This window comes from Prionailurus viverrinus, chromosome A2 (assembly GCF_022837055.1).
Source record: "Prionailurus viverrinus isolate Anna chromosome A2, UM_Priviv_1.0, whole genome shotgun sequence".
Taxonomy (NCBI): Eukaryota; Metazoa; Chordata; class Mammalia; order Carnivora; family Felidae; genus Prionailurus; species Prionailurus viverrinus.
Genome location: NC_062562.1, coordinates 6,493,809 through 6,515,030, shown reverse-complemented (window position 1 = coordinate 6,515,030; position 21,222 = coordinate 6,493,809). Strand labels below are relative to the sequence as shown.

At 55.5% G+C, this 21,222-nt stretch overlaps 1 protein-coding gene across 3 annotated transcripts in view; it reads left to right on the top strand.

Annotated features, from left to right (window-relative positions):
* COL5A3 (collagen type V alpha 3 chain) overlaps window positions 1-19,682 on the top strand; it is a 36,025-nt gene extending 16,343 nt beyond the window's left edge. For all 3 annotated transcript variants that reach the window (XM_047849509.1, XM_047849508.1, XM_047849510.1), the window contains 38 exons: window positions 220-327; window positions 769-822; window positions 3,996-4,049; window positions 4,505-4,549; window positions 4,794-4,847; window positions 4,968-5,012; window positions 5,384-5,437; window positions 5,538-5,591; window positions 5,682-5,735; window positions 5,877-5,984; window positions 6,149-6,238; window positions 6,498-6,551; window positions 7,368-7,475; window positions 7,592-7,699; window positions 7,796-7,849; window positions 8,297-8,350; window positions 8,993-9,100; window positions 9,175-9,228; window positions 9,432-9,485; window positions 9,601-9,654; window positions 9,791-9,844; window positions 10,395-10,502; window positions 11,104-11,157; window positions 11,320-11,373; window positions 11,670-11,723; window positions 11,861-11,914; window positions 12,088-12,195; window positions 12,342-12,395; window positions 12,864-12,917; window positions 13,115-13,222; window positions 13,526-13,579; window positions 13,660-13,695; window positions 14,169-14,222; window positions 14,639-14,858; window positions 14,947-15,059; window positions 16,604-16,672; window positions 18,394-18,633; window positions 18,715-19,682. In XM_047849509.1, coding sequence (XP_047705465.1) covers window positions 220-327; window positions 769-822; window positions 3,996-4,049; window positions 4,505-4,549; window positions 4,794-4,847; window positions 4,968-5,012; window positions 5,384-5,437; window positions 5,538-5,591; window positions 5,682-5,735; window positions 5,877-5,984; window positions 6,149-6,238; window positions 6,498-6,551; window positions 7,368-7,475; window positions 7,592-7,699; window positions 7,796-7,849; window positions 8,297-8,350; window positions 8,993-9,100; window positions 9,175-9,228; window positions 9,432-9,485; window positions 9,601-9,654; window positions 9,791-9,844; window positions 10,395-10,502; window positions 11,104-11,157; window positions 11,320-11,373; window positions 11,670-11,723; window positions 11,861-11,914; window positions 12,088-12,195; window positions 12,342-12,395; window positions 12,864-12,917; window positions 13,115-13,222; window positions 13,526-13,579; window positions 13,660-13,695; window positions 14,169-14,222; window positions 14,639-14,858; window positions 14,947-15,059; window positions 16,604-16,672; window positions 18,394-18,633; window positions 18,715-18,861 — 3,003 coding nt within the window. In that variant the 3' untranslated portion in view covers window positions 18,862-19,682. The remainder of the gene's footprint in view (window positions 1-219; window positions 328-768; window positions 823-3,995; window positions 4,050-4,504; window positions 4,550-4,793; window positions 4,848-4,967; window positions 5,013-5,383; window positions 5,438-5,537; window positions 5,592-5,681; window positions 5,736-5,876; window positions 5,985-6,148; window positions 6,239-6,497; window positions 6,552-7,367; window positions 7,476-7,591; window positions 7,700-7,795; window positions 7,850-8,296; window positions 8,351-8,992; window positions 9,101-9,174; window positions 9,229-9,431; window positions 9,486-9,600; window positions 9,655-9,790; window positions 9,845-10,394; window positions 10,503-11,103; window positions 11,158-11,319; window positions 11,374-11,669; window positions 11,724-11,860; window positions 11,915-12,087; window positions 12,196-12,341; window positions 12,396-12,863; window positions 12,918-13,114; window positions 13,223-13,525; window positions 13,580-13,659; window positions 13,696-14,168; window positions 14,223-14,638; window positions 14,859-14,946; window positions 15,060-16,603; window positions 16,673-18,393; window positions 18,634-18,714) is intronic.
* The last annotated feature ends 1,540 nt before the right edge of the window (window positions 19,683-21,222 follow it).

Sequence of the window (21,222 nt, the reverse complement as noted above, 5' to 3'; positions counted from 1 at the left end):
TATTCATTTTTGGGACAGAGAGAGACAGAGCATGAACGGGGGAGGGGCAGAGAGAGAGGGAGACACAGAATCGGAAACAGGCTCCAGGCTCTGAGCCATCAGCCCAGAGCCCGACGCGGGGCTCGAACTCGCGGACCGCGAGATCGTGACCTGGCTGAAGTCGGACGCTCAACCGACTGCGCCACCCAGGCGCCCCCTGATACCGCCTTTCTATTGCAGGGACCCCCCGGGCCCCCCGGTCCTCGGGGAGAAGATGGTCCCGAAGGGCTGAAGGGGCAGGAGGGGCTGGCCGGCGAGGAGGGGCCCCCAGGCTCAGCTGGGGAGAAGGTGAATGGACCGTGGTCACCCTCTCCAGTCTACCCTCCAGCTTCCCATCCTGCAGCGAAGGTGTTCCCTGGCCCTTTGCCTTCTGCCCTTGGCTGTTTTGTCTCCAGCCTCAGGAGACTGCTACCTCGCTTACCGTCTCTGATTCCTTCACTCATCATGATAGAGAAATCGCACGTACTACATTATCTGATTTTTATCCCCACCGCAGGCGACGGGCATTTTTACCCCCATTTTGCAGACAAAGAAACTGAGGTTCGCAACAGAATGGAATGGAATGAGTTGCCCAAAGACATGCCTGTAGCAGGCAGGAGCCAAGACTTGAACTCACGTTTCTCTGAATTCTACGCTGTTGTCCCCGCCCCCCTGTCCCAGCCGTCCTGCCCTTTCTTTCCTGATCCTCAGGGTTCAACTCCTGACCTCTGTCCCATAATTTTTCTGCAGGGCAAGCTGGGGTTGCCAGGTCTCCCAGGTTACCCAGGACGCCCAGGCCCTAAGGTAAGAAGCTAAGGGGTTAGGGGTGGGCAAGGGCAGGACTCAGAGACTAATCAGCATCTGGAGGGCCAGGCTGTGGTCTGGGGCACTGAGCCATCCACCCCACCGGTCACTGAGAGACGGCGAAGACGTGAGCTTTCGCATCAGACTTGGGTTCAGATACCGACCCCTTACCTGCTAAGGGACCTTGGTCAAGTCTCTTGAACCCACTTGCTTGTTGCAAAATGGAGATCCTGTATTTGTCTCATCAACTTGATTATAGTAACATTGATAATTTTGGTAATCAAACTATAGGATCCTTCTTATTTGGTGTGATTGAGGTCGGTTCAAAGTCAGTAAGGAGGAGAATCACAAAAAATACACATCTGACCTCTCTCTCGTCCCTCTCTGCCCCTCCCCCACTCATGTTCACGCACACACTCTCTCTCTCTCAAGATAAATAAACTAAAAAAACAACACACACACACAAAACAGAAATGGCCTCCTAAATGGCTCAGTCAGTGAAGCGTCTGACTCTTGATATTGGCTCAGGTCATGACCTCATAGTTTGTGAGATCGAGCCCCACATCGGGCTCTGTGCTGACAGTGTGGAGCCTGCTTGGGATTCTTTCTTTCCCTCTCTCTCTCTCTCTCTTTCCTCCTTCCCCTCCCCTGCTCCTGCTCTCTCTCTCTCTCTCTTTCAAAATAAATAAACTTAAAAAATTTTTTTCAACGTTTTTTATTTATTTTTGGGACAGAGAGAGACAGAGCATGAATGGGGGAGGGGCAGAGAGAGAGGGAGACACAGAATCGGAAACAGGCTCCAGGCTCCGAGCCATCAGCCCAGAGCCCGACGTGGGGCTCGAACCCACGGACCGCGAGATCGTGACCTGGCTGAAGTCGGACGCTTAACCGACTGCGCCACCCAGGCGCCCCAAAATAAATAAACTTTAAAAAATACATATTTGACATATCTTGAATTATAACATATTAAAATGCACTTATATAAAATGTACATTTGTTTTGCCAATGTTTTGATGGATGAGGCTGCTGATTAGACATGTATTTCTGCCTAAACCACACCCTCATTACATCACTGATGATTTATAGTGTGGGTTTATATAAAATGAAGCAGAAACTTGGACACTTGGGAAGAGAGCTGAGTGCAGAATCCTTCCAGAGTGCCACAGTTTGTCATTTCCATCTGGCAGTCATCTTATGCGTGCCTAATTTGACAGTGACTTTTTTTTTCAGTGACTTCCCTCTCTATAGCGAGTCTTTTCCATTCGACTTAGGTTCAATAGATGTCTTGTTTTTTTTTTCCATTCTTCATTCCATCCGTTGTTGTAAAAACGTTCACTGAGTCACATGACTCTGAGAGCAAGGGCAACTGACATAAACCGATTTGGGAGGAAACTCAAGGCACCGTAACTTAGAATAGAACTCAATCTGCTGGAGCAGAAGTGCATGGGAGTTAGAGCAAAGCCTCCTAGCCACGACCAGTCTGTGTGTTTTGGGCATCGCGTGCTACACGGCAGAAGGCATGGTGTGTTGGTTGAGTTGAGGTGCCTTAGCCAGTGTCAGGGTCTTAGCGCTGTAACAAAAATACTTTAGATGGGGGGGGGGGTGCTGAAACAACAGAAATTTATTTCTCACAGTTTTGGATGCTAGGAGTCTGAGACCAAAGGTTTAGCATGGCAGTGGAAGAGAAAGAGAGACAAGGAGAGGGAAGAAGGGAGGGAGAGAGAGAGACAGAGAGACCTAGACTCCTTTTCTTTTTAAAGTTTTTTTTTTCTCATTTTATTTATTTTAAAGAGAGAAGGTGGCGTAGAGGGGCAGAGGGAGAGAGAGAGAGAATCCCAAGCAGGCTCCACACTGTCAGCACAGAGCCCGAGATGGGGCTCGGACTCACGAACCGTGAGATCATGACCTGAGCCAGTCAGATGCTTAACCGACTGAACCACCCAGGCGCCCCTCCAAATGACCATTCTTCAACATAGGGCTTCAGCATATGAATTTTGAGGGGACACAAACATTCAGTCCATAGCAGTCAGTGATAATCAGCATGAATGATGACAGCTGATATTTCATAAGCACTTACTATGTGCCACACACAGTGTAAAATGCTTCCTATCCATTATTCTGTTTAATCCTCACCAGGGACGCCTGGGTGGCTTAGTCAGTTAAGCGCCCAATTTTGGCTCAGGTCATGATCTCATGGTCCGTGAGTTCGCGTCCCACGTCGGGCTCTGTGCTGTCAGATCGGAGCCTGGAGCCTGCTTCGGATTCTGTGTCTCCCTCTCTTTCTGCCCCTCCCCCGCTCATGCTCCGTCTCTCTCTGTGTCTCAAAAAATGAATAAACATTAAAAAAAACATTTTTTTTTAATCTTCACCAAAAACTTGTGAGGGAGGTATCATTGGTGTCCCCAGGCTACAAATGAGGAAACTGATGCTCAGAGAGGGTGGGCCATTTGTCCAGGGCCACACAGCTAATCCAGTGGGGGGTCTGGGATTCAAAACATGGTGAGGAGTGGGAGGGGATAGCAGAACCTGTGATGTGTTCCTCTGTGGGGACGGGGGAGGATGCCTCCAAATGGGCAGGACAGCATGGACTGGGGTCAGTCAGTTAACCAATATCCAGTAAGCCCTGTCTGTGTACCAGGTTGAGGGGATTAAGATCAGGAGATCAGAGCACCATGTCAGAGCAGAGAAAACAGACAACGGATGAGTAAGCAAGTGAACAAGGTCATTTCAATATAAGTATTATGGGAAAACAAACTAGGACAAGGTGACAGAGGGTGACTTGGAGGACGTGGTGGTCAGGATGGTGGCAGAAGACTTCTCTAAGGAACTGACATGTAAATGAGATCCAGACCATAGGGATACCTGCCTGTGTGGGGACCTGAGAGACGAGCATTTTAGACGAAGGAAGCAGCCAGTGCAAAGGCCCTGAGGCAGGAGTGTACTGGTGTGCCTGAGTAGCATGGAGGAGGCCAGTGTGGCTGAAGTGGAGGGAGCAAGGGGTGAGCGAGGGGAAAGAGGAGGGCAGAGGGCTGCCTGGGAGGAGGATGGGCCTGGAAGGACCAAAGAAACTTCTGGAAAGGATGGAGTGGCTGAAGGGTGAGGGGTCAACTTTGCTGACCACCCACTCCACAACCATCACCCCCCATCTTTTCTCTCTATTTCTCTCAACTCAGGGATCTACTGGCTTTCCTGGGCCGCTGGGACCCTTAGGAGAAAAAGGGAAGCGGGTGAGTCCAGGGGCCGGGGGAAGGGTAGGGCTTATTCGGGGGAACACGTGCAGCTCTGCACGGCAGTGGGTAGGCCCCCGTAGCTAAGCCTGGAAGCACTTGTCTGCATGCACATTCCCATCTGCGGTGCGGGGCACAGGTAGGTGACCCCACCTCGCGTTACTGTGCGTGAGTCTGCGTGTACGGGTGCCTCTCGGTGTAGATCAGATGGGGTCTGGGTGTTACAACCCGCGGGCCTGCAGTAAACAAGGACATAAGCCTGCATGCACGTGCGTGGCCGTGGACATAAATGTGCGTAGGGGTGTGTGTGTGTGTGTGTGTGTGTGTGTGTGTGTGAAAGTCTTGTGAAGAAATGTACAGCAGGTGCCTTTCTGGGTCTGTGCCCGGTTGTGTGTGTTTCCCGTCTTTGTGCCATAACTGTCTTCTGCTTCCCCGTCACCTGATTTGTTCTCCAGGGCAAAGCGGGGCAGCCGGGCCTGGAAGGAGAGCGGGGGCCACCAGTAAGAAGAGTGAATGCTGGGCCTTGGGGGGCAGGGCTGCGAGGAGGGGCTGCAAGAGGAGGGGGGGGTCGGTGGGGGGGAATCGTGAGCAGGCAGGGCAGAGCGTCTGGGGTCTGGGTTATGTCCGTGTCCCTGGTGGGGCAAGGAGGGGTCACGACGGGAGGCGGCCCAGGCGAGTCGGGCTTGTCTCTCTCCTAGATTCCCGCACCCTCTCACTTCTCATCTTTGCTTCTTTGCTACTCAGGGCTCCCGTGGAGAGAGGGGCCAACCAGGTCCCACCGGGCAACCGGGCCCCAAGGTATGGGCTGGGTGGGCTGGGTGGGTGGCCTCGTGCGGGCCCCCCAACCCCCCGCCTGGGTTCCCCCGGCCCTCCCTGTGAGTTTGTCCTGCAGCCTGAATCCCATCCACTCTGTCCTAGGGTGATGTGGGCCAGGACGGGGCCTCTGGGATCCCTGGGGAAAAGGTGAGTGTGTGTGTGTGTGTGTGTGTGTGTGTGTGTGTGTGTGTGTGTTTCGGGTTGGGAGACGAACCCAGGAGGTGGTTAGGGTGCAGTGGAAGGAACGCAGCCTCTGAAGTCCGGAGCTGTGAGTTCAAGCCCTAGCTCTGCCACTCAGCTGCTGCGTGACCTTGGGCGAGTCACTCCACCTCTCTGGGCCTCAGTTTCCCCCTCTATAAAATGGGAATAACCACAAAGGGCTGCGGTGACAATTGGAATGAATGACTGCGGGTGCGTGTTTGGCCCCCTGCCCGGTGTGCAGAAAGCACTCCACGTGCTCGGTATGTGGGGCTCAGGGGGCAGGAGGGATGAGACCGTGGCTTCTGGTTCCCTTTCAGGGCCTCCCAGGTCTGCAGGGCCCTCCTGGATTCCCCGGGCCAAAGGGTCCCCCTGTAAGTGCGTGCACCCTGGGTGGGGGGGGGCCCGGAGGGAACCCAGGGAGTGGGGAGACTCCTTAGTGCCGTCTCATCTCCCTCCCACCCTGCTCCCCAGGGTCCCCAGGGGAAGGACGGGCGTCCCGGGCACCCTGGACAGAGAGGAGAACTGGTGAGTGGCCCCTTGACTTCTGACCCCTCACCCCCTGAGGCCCTCTGGTTCTCTCTCCCATGTGACACCCCTTTAAATTTTTCTCCCCAGGGCTTCCAAGGTCAGACAGGCCCACCTGGACCAGCTGGTGTCGTGGGTCCTCAGGTCAGAAGGGAGCCCACAGGTCTTTCCAGTTTTGCAGATATTTCGGGGGGAGGTGTATCTCAGACAGACCTTCCCCCCCCCCCCGCCACCGCCTCCAACCCTGGGCGGCCTCCATTCAAGAGAAGCTTCCTTCCTCTCCAGGGAAAGACAGGAGAAGCGGGACCTCTGGGCGAGAGGGGCCCCCCAGGCCCGCCTGGACCTCCGGGTGAACAAGGTCTTCCGGGCCTGGAAGGCAGAGAGGGTGTCAAGGTGAGACCCTACCCCCTAAGAAATCTGGCTGAGTGGCCCCAGAGATTGGCCCCATGCCACCCCAAGGCTCAGAATCAGCTCCGTGGGGGAGGGGCCCAGATTCACAGAGGGGGAAGCACCTCTGCACCTCTCTGGAGGCTGACCTTCCCCCTGCACTCCCATAGGGAGACCTGGGGCCACCCGGGCCCCTTGGGAAGGAAGGGCCGCCTGGACCCAGGGGCTTCCCCGGCCCCCAAGGAGCCCCTGGTGACCCCGTGAGTATTCTTTGGAACCCCTCCTAAATGTGCCTGGCTGGCCTGTGAAGCAGAGAAGGAAAGGGGGGCTCGGGGGGAGGGACATGGTGATGGCATCCCGGGTGCAGTAAAGGAATCATAGCCGGAGGGACCTAAAGGAGAGACACCCCTGACCTTCAGTGCCCAGGAGGAAGGTGGGAACTGTGAGCCCCCAGAGTGAAGACAGGACCTGGGCCACACCCTTGGGGGGGTCTCTTGACTGAATCATCTCCTCCCTCAGGGACCTATTGGTTTAAAGGGTGACAAAGGCCCCCTGGGCCCTGTTGGAGCCAATGTAAGTGTAACCCCATCTGCTGGGTGGGGGGCTGTGTGTGTGTGTGTGTGGGGGGGGCTTGGGGCATCTGGGAAGCTGGGCATCGCTATGATTAAGTCCACTATTTTGGGTGTCAAACAGGCCTGGGTCACCCTCGTGACCTCAGTTTTCTCATCTGTAACACAGCCCTGCCCCACAGACTGTAAATCTCAGTGAGATGATCCGTCTGACACATACTTACCTGCATGCCAGACATCAACATATAAAAACCTCCCTTCTCCTGGAGCTTCTGTTCTAGTTGGTGATGAATGACACAGAGAAGGGGGAGTAGGGAGAGAGCAGTTGAAATGGGTTGGTCAAGGAAGGCCCCCTGAGAAGGTGACATTTGAGCTGAGACCTGAAGGAGGTGAAGGAGGAGCCATGCGGATATACAGGGGAAGGGTGTTCCAGGCAGAGGGAATAGCATGTGCAAAGGCCCTGTGGTTGGGGTGTGCTAGCATGTTGGAGGAAATACTGAAGAGGCCTGTGTGACTGGAAAGAAGTGAGGAGGGGTGAGTGGGAGGCGGAGAGGGCAGGAGGTGATGAGGCAACTCGTGCAGAGCCTTGTGGGCTACCAGGAGGACTTCGCATTTTCTCTGAGTAAGGTGGGAGCCGTGGAGGGCTGTGGGCAGAGGGACATGTGTACCCTGACTCAGGTGTCCCTCTGGCCACTGTGCGGAAGGGAACAGATGGATATGACGCTGGTTAACTACCTGCCTCAGTGCCTGGTGGCTTGAAACCCCCTCTATCCATGAGAACTTTTGCTATTTTTCCCACACTTCTCACCCCTGTTTCCAGGGCCCTCCTGGGGAGCGGGGTCCTGTGGGCCCGGCAGGAGGCATGGGGCTTCCTGGCCAAAGTGGAGGCCAAGGCCCTGTTGGCCCTGCAGGCGAGAAGGGGTCCCCGGTAAGTGCCTGCCTGCTATAGTCCTCAAGCATCCTCAGGACCCAGCACCCCCCACATCCCCGGACCTTCACCTCTGCCCTGGCCCCTGACCATCCCCTCTTCCACTCCCCCATCAGGGCGAACGTGGCTCCCCTGGCCCCACCGGCAAAGATGGGATCCCAGGGCCCCTGGGGCTTCCTGGACCGCCGGGAGCTGTTGGGCCTTCTGGCGAGGATGGGGACAAGGTGAGTTCACGGACACAAGAGCTCGTGGAGGAGGGGCTGGGGGGCTCAGGGTAGGGAGAGGCCATGTTGGTCCTCCCTCACCTGTTTCCTCTGCAGGGGGAAGTGGGTGCCCCTGGCAACAAAGGGAGCAAAGGCGATAAAGGGGATGCGGTGAGTGTGGGGGCCAGTGAGGGAGGTGGGCCTGGGGGAAGGCAGAGGGATGTGAAGGATGAGGGGGATAGCTGGGACCCCAGGAGAATGGGAAGGGTGCTGAGATGGCTACCCTCTCCTCTCCCTTTCCTTGGTGGCCATCTCTCTGTCTGTGACTCTGCATGGCCCTGGGGCATCACCTCCCCAGCTTCCCTCTAGGACCTTCAGCCAAAGCGTTGCATCTGTGAGCCAGCTCAGTCCCTGGAGGGACTTCTGGGGAAAAGTCCTAGTGACCCAAGCATTGGACGATGTCTGTATCTGATCCCACTTGTTGGTGGCTAGGACGACAGGACTGTGGGGGAAGCAGCTCTTGCTTCCTGGCGGGGGCAGTGGGAAGCAGTGAATGTCATCTTGAGCGCGCTCCCAATCTTGAATTTGAGGTGTTTTTGGCTGTGTTCCCTCCCCCAGGGCCCGCCTGGACCAACAGGGGTACGGGGTCCCGTGGGACACCCAGGCTCCCCGGTGAGTGCTCTTGGCTTTGTGGCCATTGCCTGGATCCCAGATGGGAAGGGACAGCGTCCTCCACCATGACCCAGACCCAAACTCAACCCCACTCCTACCCCTCTGTGATGACACCCAACAGGAACTCATCCCAGAGTCTGGCTCAATCCCAACCTCAACCTGAACCCTGAAGGCCATCGCAGTTCCAGTCTCAACCCCACTTATGACCTGAACCTCAATCCCAGCTTAAACTTTATCTTCAAATCTGAGCCTTGACCCAGTCCTACCCTGAAGCCCAACTTTGACCCACCCTCCAGTGCTGACCCCAAACCTGGACCCAAACTTTGAATCTGACTTTGGCCCCAATGTCAAGCCCGACCCTAAATTTCACCTCCACCTCGTCTGAACACTGCTCATGACCTTGACCTCAACCCACCACCCAATGCCCATCTCACCACTCGCTGCCCATCTGAAAACTTTGACTCAACTCTTGACTTAATTCCCAAACTCTGTACCCTTAACCTGTACCCCCACCTCCAAGCCCAACCCTGACCCTTTCCAAACTTAATCCCAAACCTGACTGCAACCGTTAACCTGACTTTGACCCTGTCTCCAACCCTTGACCCACACCCTCACTGTGCCCTGTTTCTGTCCTTCTCCCAGGGAGCAGATGGGGCTCAGGGACGCAGGGGACCACCAGGCCTCTTTGGGCAGAAGGGAGATGATGGAGTGAGAGGCTTCGTTGGGGTGATTGGCCCCCCTGGCCTGCAGGTGTGTGTCTGAGTTTGGGGGCGTGGCCTCTTTCCCCACACTCTGTGCTCCAATCTTGCTTCTTTGTTCCACAGGGACTGCCGGGCCCTCCTGGAGAGAAAGGGGAGGTCGGAGATGTAGGGTCCATGGTATGGACAACCTGGGGAAGGTGGGAGGGCACGAGGATAGCAGGGTGGTGGTGACCGTTAGACTGATTTGGAGGTGGTGGTGTCACAGGGCACATTGTCATTTTAAGATGATGCTGGGAACCAGCATTAAGGATGGTGTTTGTGGTTAGTGGTGCCTTTGAGGGGTCATGAGGTCACTGGATGCTATTCTGACTGTCTCACAGGGTCCCCATGGAGCTCCAGGCCCTAGGGGTCCCCATGGCCCCAGTGGATCGGAGGTGAGGACCCTCTGTGGGGGGTGGGCAGGATGCCTGAGAGGTGGGGGCATCCAATTCCCAAGAAGGGGCTGTTGGCATCCTGCAGTCCCACTTCTACCCCTTGCTGTCTCTCCAGGGCCCTCCAGGGCTGCCCGGGGGAGTTGGTCAGCCTGGCGCTGTGGGCGAGAAGGTGAGAGAACGGGGGCAGGGGACTGCCTAGGGTTGGGAAGACACAGCCAGTCTTGCTTGGGGGTGGCTGTTCTGGGGAGCTCCTTCCTGTCTGTCATAATCAGACCTCTCCTTACGCTCAACTTCGCCTCCTACAGGGTGAGCCAGGGGAGGCTGGAGACCCAGGACCCCCAGGAACCCCAGGCATCCCTGTGAGTGACTGTGTCCTGTGCCCCTGCACCCATCTCAGGGAACCTCTGACCCCTGGGCATCTTGGGGCACCTTGACCCCTGGGCAGACCAGAGTTACCATTGACCCAGGACCTATGGGTAGCCCCAGTTGTCTTGATGACAGAGCCCTGGAAGGTCTCAGATAGGGCTGCTACACAGAGTTCTTCAGGTTGTACACTGCACAAGGGTGTGGGGCTGAGAGAGGGGGTGGGGGCTCGGATCCAAGCCATACACCCTGAGTTGGGGATGAACTTCCCAGAGGGATCCCCTTTTCTAATTCACTCCAATGTGGCATGTGGGCTAGACCAAACTTGGTCATGATCTCTGAGCACCTGGGCCATCCTTGCCCCTGACTCCTATAAGTCCTAGATCCTGTGACCTCTGACTCTTGGACAGTCTAGGCTACTCTGACCCCTGGCCCCAGGAAGTCCCAGACTACCCAGATTCTTCAGTCCAGGGATGCTGACCCTTGACCCCTGACCCTGGACTCTTGTCTAGGCTATTCTGACCTCCGACCTCTATTTCTACAAAGGGGCCCAAGGGAGAAATTGGTGAAAAGGGGGACTCGGGTCCATCTGGGGCTGCTGGACCCCCAGGCAAGAAAGGCCCCCCTGGAGAGGATGGAGTCAAAGGGAACGTGGTGAGTCCTCGGAGAACAGGAGGCAGAGATGGGGAGGGGCCTTGACCCTGCTCCCCGACTTCTAGAGCAGGGCTTCCCTCCTCCAACCTGCTGGCCCCCGAGCCACCCAGAACGTGGCTGACAATGACCAAAGGCACGCTTGTATGTCACGGGATGGGGTGGAAGTTGCTCCCACACAGAACCGATCTGGAAATGTTGGCAACAGAGCTGGGGCTGATGTGGGATTTAGCACCAGGGTGGAGGCTGAGACCGCCCCCCCTCCCCCGGCCATGGCAGAGGGGCTTGGGGTGGTTGGCAGGGCAGTGAGGAGCTCCGGAGTCTGTGGGACCTCAGTTTGCATCTCACCCCTTTTCTGAGGGTCAGTTCTATTGAGTCGTGGGCTGGGAGACACCTGATGGATGAAGTGAGGTGATGCATGTGATGCCCCTAGGTCACCACCTACACGCGTTAGACTGTAGAAAGCTCTGTCTCCCAGGGCAGGGATTTTGTGTTTTGTTCACTATGTGTCCTCAGTAGCCCAAACTGTGCCTGGACGCTGTTCGCCTGTCAGACAAATGCTCGGTAATTCAGAAATGTGATTATTCGTCATTCTGTCTTCCAGGGCCCCACTGGGCTCCCAGGAGATCTAGGCCCCCCCGGAGACCCAGGAGTTTCGGTGTGTGTGAGCCCCCCACTCCCACAATATATTCCTAATTCTGCCCCCATCTCGACTCCCTCCACAGACTTGGGCAAGGTCAGGGGAGCACATAAGCTTTATGTGTCCCCAAGCTTCACCCCAAACTCGTATTGCCTCCATGACCCCTCCCATCCCCCACAGGGTATAGACGGCTCCCCAGGAGAGAAGGGAGACCCTGGTGATGTTGGGGGACCGGTGAGTGGGGGAGCAGAGCATGTCATGCTGGCAGAGGGGGGTTGGGGCTGGTGAGTGGGTAGACTGGGGGGGCCGGAGGAGTAGGCTGATGAGGTACCCAGGGCCCCCATACAGCACCTGCTTTGCCGCTCTGGGCCTTCACCACGATGGTGAGCAGCTTAATGGAGGAGGTGGGAGACGGCTGGTGCTGTGGGGATGTCTGGGGAAGGCCGTCCTGGGATCACAGGCATCCTGACACATAACCCTGCTCAACTGACGTGAGCTAATACTACCCTGGTACTGTTACATATCCATAGGGTCCGCCTGGAGCTTCTGGGGAGCCTGGCCCCCCTGGGCCCCCCGGCAAGAGGGTAAGTGAGACCTGCCTCCTGGTTGACCTGGCTCCAGCTTTGATCCACTCACCCCCACAGGCCCCCACAGGCCCCCGCCCACCTCCACAGGCCCCCTCACCCCCAAAGCATCCCTCCTACACTCTTTCCCTCCTCAGGGTCCTTCAGGCCGCATGGGTCCAGAAGGCAAAGAAGGGGAGAAAGGGGCCAAGGTGAGTACCCCCCCTGCCCAGGGAGGGTCCCCGTGTTGATCCTCGGCCAACAGATGGGCCATCAGAATGGGTGCCCCAATTCCTTCCCCCTCCCTGATAGTTCTTGGCTGGGAGGCCAGGAGGAAGGAACTGTCTGACACTTTCTGCCCTTCCCTTGCCCTGGTCTGTTTCAGGGGGAGCCAGGTCCTGACGGGCCCCCAGGGATGACGGGCCCAGTGGGGGCTCGAGGGCCCCCTGGACGTGTGGGGCCTGAGGGTCTTCGGGGGATCCCCGGCCCTGTGGTGAGTAGGGTGGGATCAGACCCTCTGTGTGTGACCCACCTTATGCTTTCTAATCACAGCCTGAGGTGGCTGACCCTGGAGGGTGGTGGGGACATCTACACGGGGTCTGGCCGAGTGCAGCACCCCTACGTTCTGCTTCATCCTAGGGTGAACCAGGCCTCCTGGGACCTCCTGGACTGATGGGCCCTCCTGGACCCCTGGTAAGAGACCTCTTTGTCCCTGGTGTCTTGGCATGGAGAACCACACTGGGCATCCAGTGGCCACCTGGTGCCGTGGGCTCACCCCTCACTGACAGTCCATCTGACCACCTGTACTAACCATCTATCTTGGTGGTCTTATCCTGATGGTCTATACCGACCCTCCATCTTGGTGGTTTATACCGACCACAGTGACCATCATGACAAGCCAAACTGACCATCTATGTTGATAGTCAACACTGACCACCCACGGCGATCCTGACCACGGACCATTCATACTGGACCTCCTCCAGCCAGCCCTTCATTATCCCTTGTCATCACCCCTCTCTCCTGACCATCCCCATGACCACATCCCTGGTAATTCCCATTTGAAACATGAGTAATTTCCCATTTGACTACCCTCCAATCACCCACATGAACCTTGAGATTTTGTGTTTGAGCCTGACTAACTGAGCCTCACTCTCCTTCCAGGGGCCCTCTGGCCTTCCAGGATTGAAGGGAGATGCTGGCCCCAAGGGGGAAAAAGTAAGGATACCTCCTTCCATTATTCTCCCCCAGTTACCTCTGTCTCCTCCACATTTACCTCCCTCCCTGGCCAGAGGGCTGAGAATTTGGGGTCTCCTCTGCTCCCAACCTCATTACCCCGAGGCTCTAGAAGAAAAATCCTCCAGCAATACCCCCACCATATTTCTTTCCCCGTGTGTGCCTCTCTCGTCCTCCAGGGCCACATTGGATTAATTGGCCTCATCGGCCCCCCTGGGGAAGCTGGTGAGAAAGGGGATCAGGGGTTGCCAGGCGTGCAGGGCCCCCCCGGCCCCAAGGGAGAACCCGTGAGTGTGTGTTCTACCCCAAGTGGAAAGAATGTGTTCAGAGGAAGGGAGGGGTGGGTGGGTGGGTGGGGGCAGAATTGGGGCTTATTTGGAGACTGTGGGGGGCTTGGGAAGCCTGGTCTAGAATGATAAGAGTTGTGTCTGGGGAAAATGGCGGGGGGGGGGTATCTCCATCTAGGGATTTGCGGGTTGGAGGCTGTGTCTGTGGCCTGTTTTTTGAGGGGACCGGAGGCTTGTCTGGGGGATGTGCCTGGATCACAGGGGTGAACCCCATCAGTGATGACCTTGGTGTCCTTTCTCCAGGGTCCCCCCGGTCCCATCGGCTCTCTGGGCCCCCCTGGGCCCCCAGGTGTGGCGGTGAGTAAGAGGGGTTTGTGGGGTGGGGTCACCGTGGTGGGGCAGCTGGGACTCCAGCCCTCCCTGTCTCTACCTCACAGGGTCCTCTGGGACAGAAGGGCTCAAAAGGTTCCCCGGTGAGTATGCACTGCTCCCTCAGGCTCCCACATCCCGGCTTCCCACCCCTTTCAACGTCACCACACCCTCAATCCCTTTGCATTCATTCATTTACTCATTCAATCGTGCATTTGACTATTTACTCAACACCTACCGTTGTATTTTTATCAAATCTGAAATGCCACCGATTGTGAGATGCACCATTATTTTAGAAACTACTGTGAAGAAAAAAACAGTTCTGACAAGGAAACTATGACTTGCCAAAGATTTGTTAGATTTTGATTTCGGAGATGTTAAAATATGGAAAGGGAATGAGTGTTTTATAGTTGGAGCTAAAAAATTGCAGTTCCCTCCCCCAGTGCTGTGTGAGTGAGTGAGTGTGTGTGTGTGTGTGTGTGCGTGCGTGTGTGTGTGTGTGTGTGTGTGTGTGTGTGTGTTGGCAGGCAGGGGTCTCCATAGACAGCGTTCACTCCCAAGTGACTTCTCTCTACAGGGATCCTTTGGTCCCCGTGGCGACACTGGCCCCCCTGGCCCCCCTGGCCCTCCGGTAGGTTCCCCAGGGAGTATGTTGGGAGTGTCTGTCCCACTGGGTCCCCAAGTGCCCAGAACTGGGTGGGGCACACAGCAGGTGCTCAGGGCACCCAGGTGGGGAGGGAGGCGTCTTGAAAGCTGAGGGAGGATGCCGGCTCTGTTGAAGGGTTTGGGGGAACACCCACGGGGGCTCTGACTGGGTCTTGTCTTGCTTGACTCTGTCTCCCCCACCATCTCTCCCTCCGTCCCTTCCATCTCTCCTGGCCTCTGTCTCTATTTCAAATACTTTTTGATCTCTCTCTCCTTTTTCCTATCTATCCCCACCCCTGTGTGTCTCTGCCTCCCTTGTCTCTCTCATCTTTGCTTGTCTCTCTTCCTGTCTCTTCCTCCCGCATCTCTGCTCTCCCCTCTGCCGTCCCCGCCCTCGCTCAGGGTCCCCCGGCCGAGCTGCACGGGCTGCGCCGGCGGCGGCGGCGGCGGCGGCGGCGCTCGGTGCCCCTGGAGGGCCCGGAGGGCGGCCTGGAGGAGGTGCTGGCCTCGCTCACGTCGCTGAGCTTCGAACTGGAGCAGATGCGGCGCCCTCCCGGCACAGCTGAGCGCCCGGGCCTCGTATGCAGTGAGCTGCACCGCAACCATCCGCACCTGCCGGATGGTGAGGTCCCGCCCCTGCCTGGGCCCCGTGGGCAGGAAGCCGTCGGGTCCCGCCCCCGACTCACTGACCCCACCTGGCTCTGCGGCAGGGGAATACTGGATTGACCCCAACCAGGGCTGTGCGCGGGACGCGCTCAGGGTTTTCTGCAACTTCACGGCTGGAGGAGAGACCTGCCTCTATCCCGACAAGAAGTTTGAGACCGTGAGTGCCTGGGCGGGGTGGGGGCAGGGGGCGCAGGGAGAAAAAGGGCACCGGAAGCCGTATCACCCGGGGGGCCGTCCTCCCGCCTCCACCAAAGGCTGTCCCCTGCTTCCCCTCCCTGCCCAACACACACACAGGCTTTGTCTGGGACCTTATCCTAACTTCATCCGACATTTGTTGAGCACCTGCTGTATGCCAAGGCCTGTGAAGGTCTGAAGGTCTGGGACCACAGCCGAGAACCAAAACAAAACTCTGCTTTTATGGAGCTCACCTTCTACGAGAAAATCTAGTGAAGGAAACAATAATGGTGGCAAATCTTTAAATAGTGCTTTATGTGTGCCAGGCTGTTCTGAGCACTTAGCTGCATCAACACTGAGGCCCAGTTCTGCCATCATCCCACAGAGAGGGAAACTAAGGCACAGAGAAGTTACCCGAGGATTACCCAAGGCAGGTTAAGGGCTCTAGAGTCCCAGCCCTTAACCTCCTGTAGGCACTGCCTCCTGATCCGCTGAGGGGCCTGTGGACTCATTGCCCTCCAGGCTGTGGGCTGGGAGGTGAGACCACCTGGGCCCCCAGGAATACTGGGCTTCTCCATCAGGCTCAGCAGCAGAGGGCAGTGGGCAGGCAGCAGCAACTCTAGAACCCCGGGTTGGGATATAAACTGGTGGGAACAGGGTTTTTTTCGTCTGCAAAACGGAGCTCAGGAAGGTATGGACTGGCTGTACAGTTGAGTGCTGATGCAATGTATCAGGAACACTGATTAGACACTGACGATGGGCGGTGCTGTGCTAATGCCTCTGCTGCCGGTAAAGTATGTAGCCAGCACAGAACCTGCAAGAATGCATGGTGGTGTCCCTCTTATTTATGATTATTTTTGACCGGCCAGAGCCCTGGTTTAGTGGGAGCTCAACCCTCCGCCTCCCCCGCACCCTTACACACTAGTGGATGGGAATACAGACAAGCTCAGACCCCGAGGTCACGTAGGATTTGATCCCTAAACAGTTGCTGGTATCTGAGCCTCTCCCGCCAGCTCAGCTTCCTCCGGCCCAGAGGTGTTGGGGAGGGGTGTGAAGACTGATCCAGGTTTGGGTTCCTCAGACACAGACCGTGAGACAAAGACTTGAGGACGAGTCATTTATTTGGGAGGAGATTGCAGGAGGCACGCACCAGGAGAGGAGGGGGGAAGTGAGAGGGGACTGGGGGAGGCAGCCGATGAGGGTTAAAATGTCACCATTGGGCACTGAAGGCTCAGTTCCACTGGGAGACTTCTGGGAGATGGTGTGGAACAGGCACGTGGGGGAGGGAGAGGGAGCTGAGCATTTATCCATCCATTCTTGTCATTGGTGGAGAGCTGCCTCAGAGGGCAGGGACTCCCAACCCCATGGTCTGCCCTGTGCACCGGCCAAGCCAACTCCCATGGCCAGAGAACAACAGCTCAAGGGTCCGGGGTATACAGTCTGCAACTTTCAGTGCTGGGAGGTAAATACAGGAAGACATGGCCGGCACCCAGGCCATCTACACTGACTACCCCCTCCCATCCCCAGGTGAAAATGGCCTCCTGGTCCAAGGAAAAGCCGGGAAACTGGTACAGCACATTCCGTCGAGGGAAGAAGGTGAGTGGCTGGAGACCGAGGTGGGGGATGTTATGAAAACTGGTGGGAACTGGCATGGGGAGTTGGAGGAGGGGCTCTGAGGGATGAGAGGAACAGGGCAGACTCACCTCTGCCTTCATGGTGATTGCAGGCTTGGTAGGGGTAGCAGACTGGGGGCAGGGGAGGGGTGTGTGGAGCATCAGATGTGAAGGGGGGAAGCCCAGGGTATGGTGGAAATCCAGAGGCAGTGCTGCAAGTCCCAGAGGCGTCCTGGTAGCAGTCCCAGATCAACTGAGGCCTAAAGAATGAGCTGGGTTAGCAAGTTAGAGAGGACAAGGAAAAGTGTTCCAGGCAGAGGGAACAGCATACACAAAGGTCCAGAGTTAAAAGAGGGTCTGGGGAATTGAAAGAAAAAGCCACTCGCCCTGCTGTAGAAAGCGTGAGGGGGAATGTGGTAAGAAAGGAGGCTGGGGAGGTAGGTGAGGGCTAGGCCCACCTCCCCAGAAAGACCTGTGAGCAGCAGGGAGCCATGGAATGTGTTTCAGTGAGGGAAGGACCCAAATCTAAGCTCTCAGTTAGAAAAATGCTTCCGGGGCAGGTGGGGAGGGGGCGGTGACTGGCATGTTGGCCCAAAGGAGTGAAGAGGTGGCTCAGGCTGGAGCTGGTGCTATGGGGGTGGGGAGGAGGGCATGGCTTGGAAAATCTAAGAGAGAGGCCAATAGGACCTAGTCACTGATGAAATGGAAGGGAGGGAGGAGAAGGTTGGTGGGCTGGTGTCTGGTGACATTCTGAGATATGTAGATGAGAAGAACAGGTTTGATGGGTGCGGGGATTTGGGGTTCAGCTTGGGAACTGTTCACATGACATACGTGTATCTGCCAAGCACTGGGAATGTAGCAGCAAATAATGAACACGGTTCCTGACTTCATGAAGTTGATACTCTACCGGGAGCATAACCAAGGAAGCGGGCAGACAGGAACCCAAGAAGCAAAGCTGTAATATAACGTGGGGGTATCTTGGTTTGGGTTCCCCCCAAAACAGACCCTTCCACACAGACTCAGTTGCAAGTACTTTATCTGGGAGGTGATTCCAGAAAACATCGGTGGGGGCACATGGAAATGATACAGAGATGAGAAGGAGGCCAGAAGGGACGTATTACCCAGCAGGCTATCTCAGGCCCGTGCTATGTTAATAATATATTTTATTTGACCTAGTGCATCTAAAATAGTGTCATAACAATATAAAGGTTACTGAGGCATTTAAAATTTCTCCCCTACGAGTTCTGCAGAGTCTGACCCATATTTTACGTTTATAGCACATCGTAATTTGGGCACTAAATTTCATTGGAGGTTCTTGATCCATACTTAGATTTCATAAAATCTGCCTTTGAAAAAGTGGATTCGCATACTCGACCTAAGTCCTCTGATACCTGGATGGAGGCTCAGTTATTAGTTATGAATTAAAGTAAAAGCATAAATACAAATTTTTAATTAAACAGTTAAGTAACATGGTTGAAAGTTTCCATCTGATTGGCCGCATTTCGAGTGCTCGGTAGCCACGTGCGCCCGGGGGCTCACAGGGGAACCGTGGGGGGCTGGATGGCGGGTAAGGCCACCCCCAAAGAAGGGGACGTGGCAGAGGTCGTGGGTCTGCCAGCGGATGGAGAGCCTGGGAGGGAGGTGCTGCAGGAGGAGTAGGGGTGACTGGGGGCACCCTCACCTCCTGCTTTGTCCCACCCCCAGTTCTCCTACGTGGACGCTGACGGGTCTCCGGTGAACGTGGTGCAGATGACCTTCCTGAAGTTGCTGAGCGCCACAGCCCGCCAGAGCTTCACCTACTCCTGCCAGAACTCTGCCGCCTGGCTGGACGAAGCTGCAGGCGACTACGGCCGCTCCCTCCGCTTTCTCGGGGCCAACGGGGAAGAGGTGTCCTTCAACCAGACGACAGCAGCCACCATCGCTGTCCCCTACGATGGCTGCCGGGTAAGGGGAAGGGCAGGGGCCGGCCAGAGTGGGGAGAGGCTTTGGCTGCCCTCCTGCTAACTCACCGTTCTGTCTTCCCAGCTCCGCAAGGGACAGACGAAGACCCTCTTGGAGTTCAGCTCTTCCCAAGTGGGGTTTCTGCCTCTGTGGGACGTGGCGGCCACTGACTTCGGCCAGACGAACCAGAAGTTTGGGTTTGAACTGGGCCCTGTCTGCTTTAGCAGCTGAGAGTCTTGGGGTGGGAGGGATAATGAGGGAGCCCCAGACGGGGCACTTTTGGTGCTGAGGCTCTGAAGCCACCGTATTTATCGTGTCCTGTGACTGTGGAGCCGGGGGAGGGTCTGCTCATCACGGTCAAGCAGTCTTCCTTCTCCGTTCCAGGGGGCCGGGGGCTGCACTCCCCTGGCTCAAGTCTAGCCTCCCTTCACTGCACCACAGCTGACATACTGTAGTCTGGCTCTGCCTGCCCGCCCAGCCCTCAGCTCCCCACCCCCGAGGCCCCATGCAATGAACTTCTAACTCAGAGCTGATGAATGCCCCCCCCCATGCCTGCCTCCCCACTCCTCGGTCAGTGCCCCCAACACCTGGTGGTGCTCCCCTTTCCAATAGTTAAGCACTGGATGTCTCCTGATCCCAGGCTGGGACCCCTCCGCTCACTCCTATTTTCAGGTGGGTTCACAGTGAAGGAGCTGAAGTCAGGCTACAGAGGGAAGAGTGGGGCTTCCCTGGACTGAGCTGGGTGCTGCTTCCACTGCCTCAGCCCAGCTCTGAGTACTGCCCCCCCCCACACATCTCCCCGAACTCACCTTGCCATGCCAGGTGGTGGGGGAGCCAAGATGGTGGGGGTGAGTCAGGATCCTAATGGTGCTGCCCTATTTATACCTGGGTCTGTATTAAAAGGGAAAATCCCCTCTGTTGTATATTTAATCTGCTTCCTCCTTTAGGGAAGGCTGGGATATGATGAGAGAGATTCTAGCATGATCCCCACCCCTCCGGGGCCATAGGGCATATTTGGCATCTCAAGTCTGAGAATAAACCGGTGAACTGTGTCCCTGTGTCTTTCATCTAGTGCTGCCTATATCTTTCTTAAGGTCAGGCTCTTGTCTCACCTGAGGCTATCTGCCACCACCTGTCTTAATAGTGTCTTTTGGTAGAGGTGGTTTTGGGAGGTGGGGGAAACCAATTATAACGGTACTCACCGGAGACGATGGGTCTGTTTACCATTTCAGAACCCTAGAAGAAGAGTCAGAAATCACTAGATCTCTAAGAGAGATCTTAAATGTTTTCAGCACGCAAAAAAGAAATTTTAATTATGTGTTGTGATGCCAGTGTTAGCTAATGCTACGGTTGTGATCAGCATACAAGTGTATCAAATCAACAGGTTGTATGCTTAGACTTAGACAATGTCATATGTCAATTCTATGTCAATAAAGCTGGAAAAAAATGTGAACCTATTAGGAATACATCAAACTTGTGAGAGAGAGAGAGAGAGAGAGAGAGAATAGCTAGATCTTTCTGTTGATCTTGGTTAGTCCTGGAGTCATTGGCTGAGCTGAGGGTGAGGGAATGGATCAAGAGGTGACATGGCATGTGGTTTGGGTTTGAGATGAAATGACTAGAAGTCAAAGATTTGGGTGGCGAGTCAGGAGATGAGTTGAGGGGAGAGAGAATTGAGTTACAAGTTGAGCCTCGGGGTGAGTTGGGTGTTAGAGGGTAGAGGTTGGTTGAGTTATGTTGAAAATGGCTTGAAGATGAGTCATTGGAGGCTTCTTTGGAGTCAGTTGAGTGCGTTTGTGGTGGAGTAATGATGGGATCTGCTGAACTGGAGGTTGGGAAATCAGTGGATTGAGGTAAGGGTCTGGAGTTGGAGGTTGGACTGACGTGAATTAGGGTTGATGTGGGAGGTAGGATGAACTGAGAAGAACTAAGTAGGGGTTGCTATGAATGGGGAGTGAGGATCGGCAGTTTGGCAAGTCAAGATGGCACCAGTTAAGATCTGAGTTGGGTTTGAGGCAGCTTGAATTGGAGGTTAGATGTTGGGCTGAGGTTTTTTAAAGTAGATTTATTGAGATGTAATTCATTTACCATATAATTCACCCATTTAAGGTATACAATTAAATGGTTTTTAGTACACGTGCAACCATCACCACAATCAATTTCATCACCTCAAAAAGAAATCCCATATCCATTAGCAGTCACTTTCCATTTCCCCCAAACCTTTCAGTGGTGGGCAACCACTAATCTTTCTGTCCCTATGGATTTGCCCATTCTGGGCATTTCATAAATGGAATCATATAATATGTGGCCCTTTGGTTCTGAGTACTTCATTCCTGTTTATTGCTGAATAATATTCCATTGTCTGGAATTTTTCCATTGTCTGAAACAATTCCATTGTTTATCCATTCATCGGTTGCTGGACATTGCCCAATTGAGTGCCAAATTGGAGTGATGGAGGGCTGGTGTAGTTGAGTTGGGTCAGGTGGGATTGGGTGGGTATAGGTTTCAGGTTGGGGTGAATGGTCTCCCTCAAAGGCAGAGCTTACCCCATCACCTCTGCCACCAGGCCCCACAAGGCCCCCTGAATGCTTG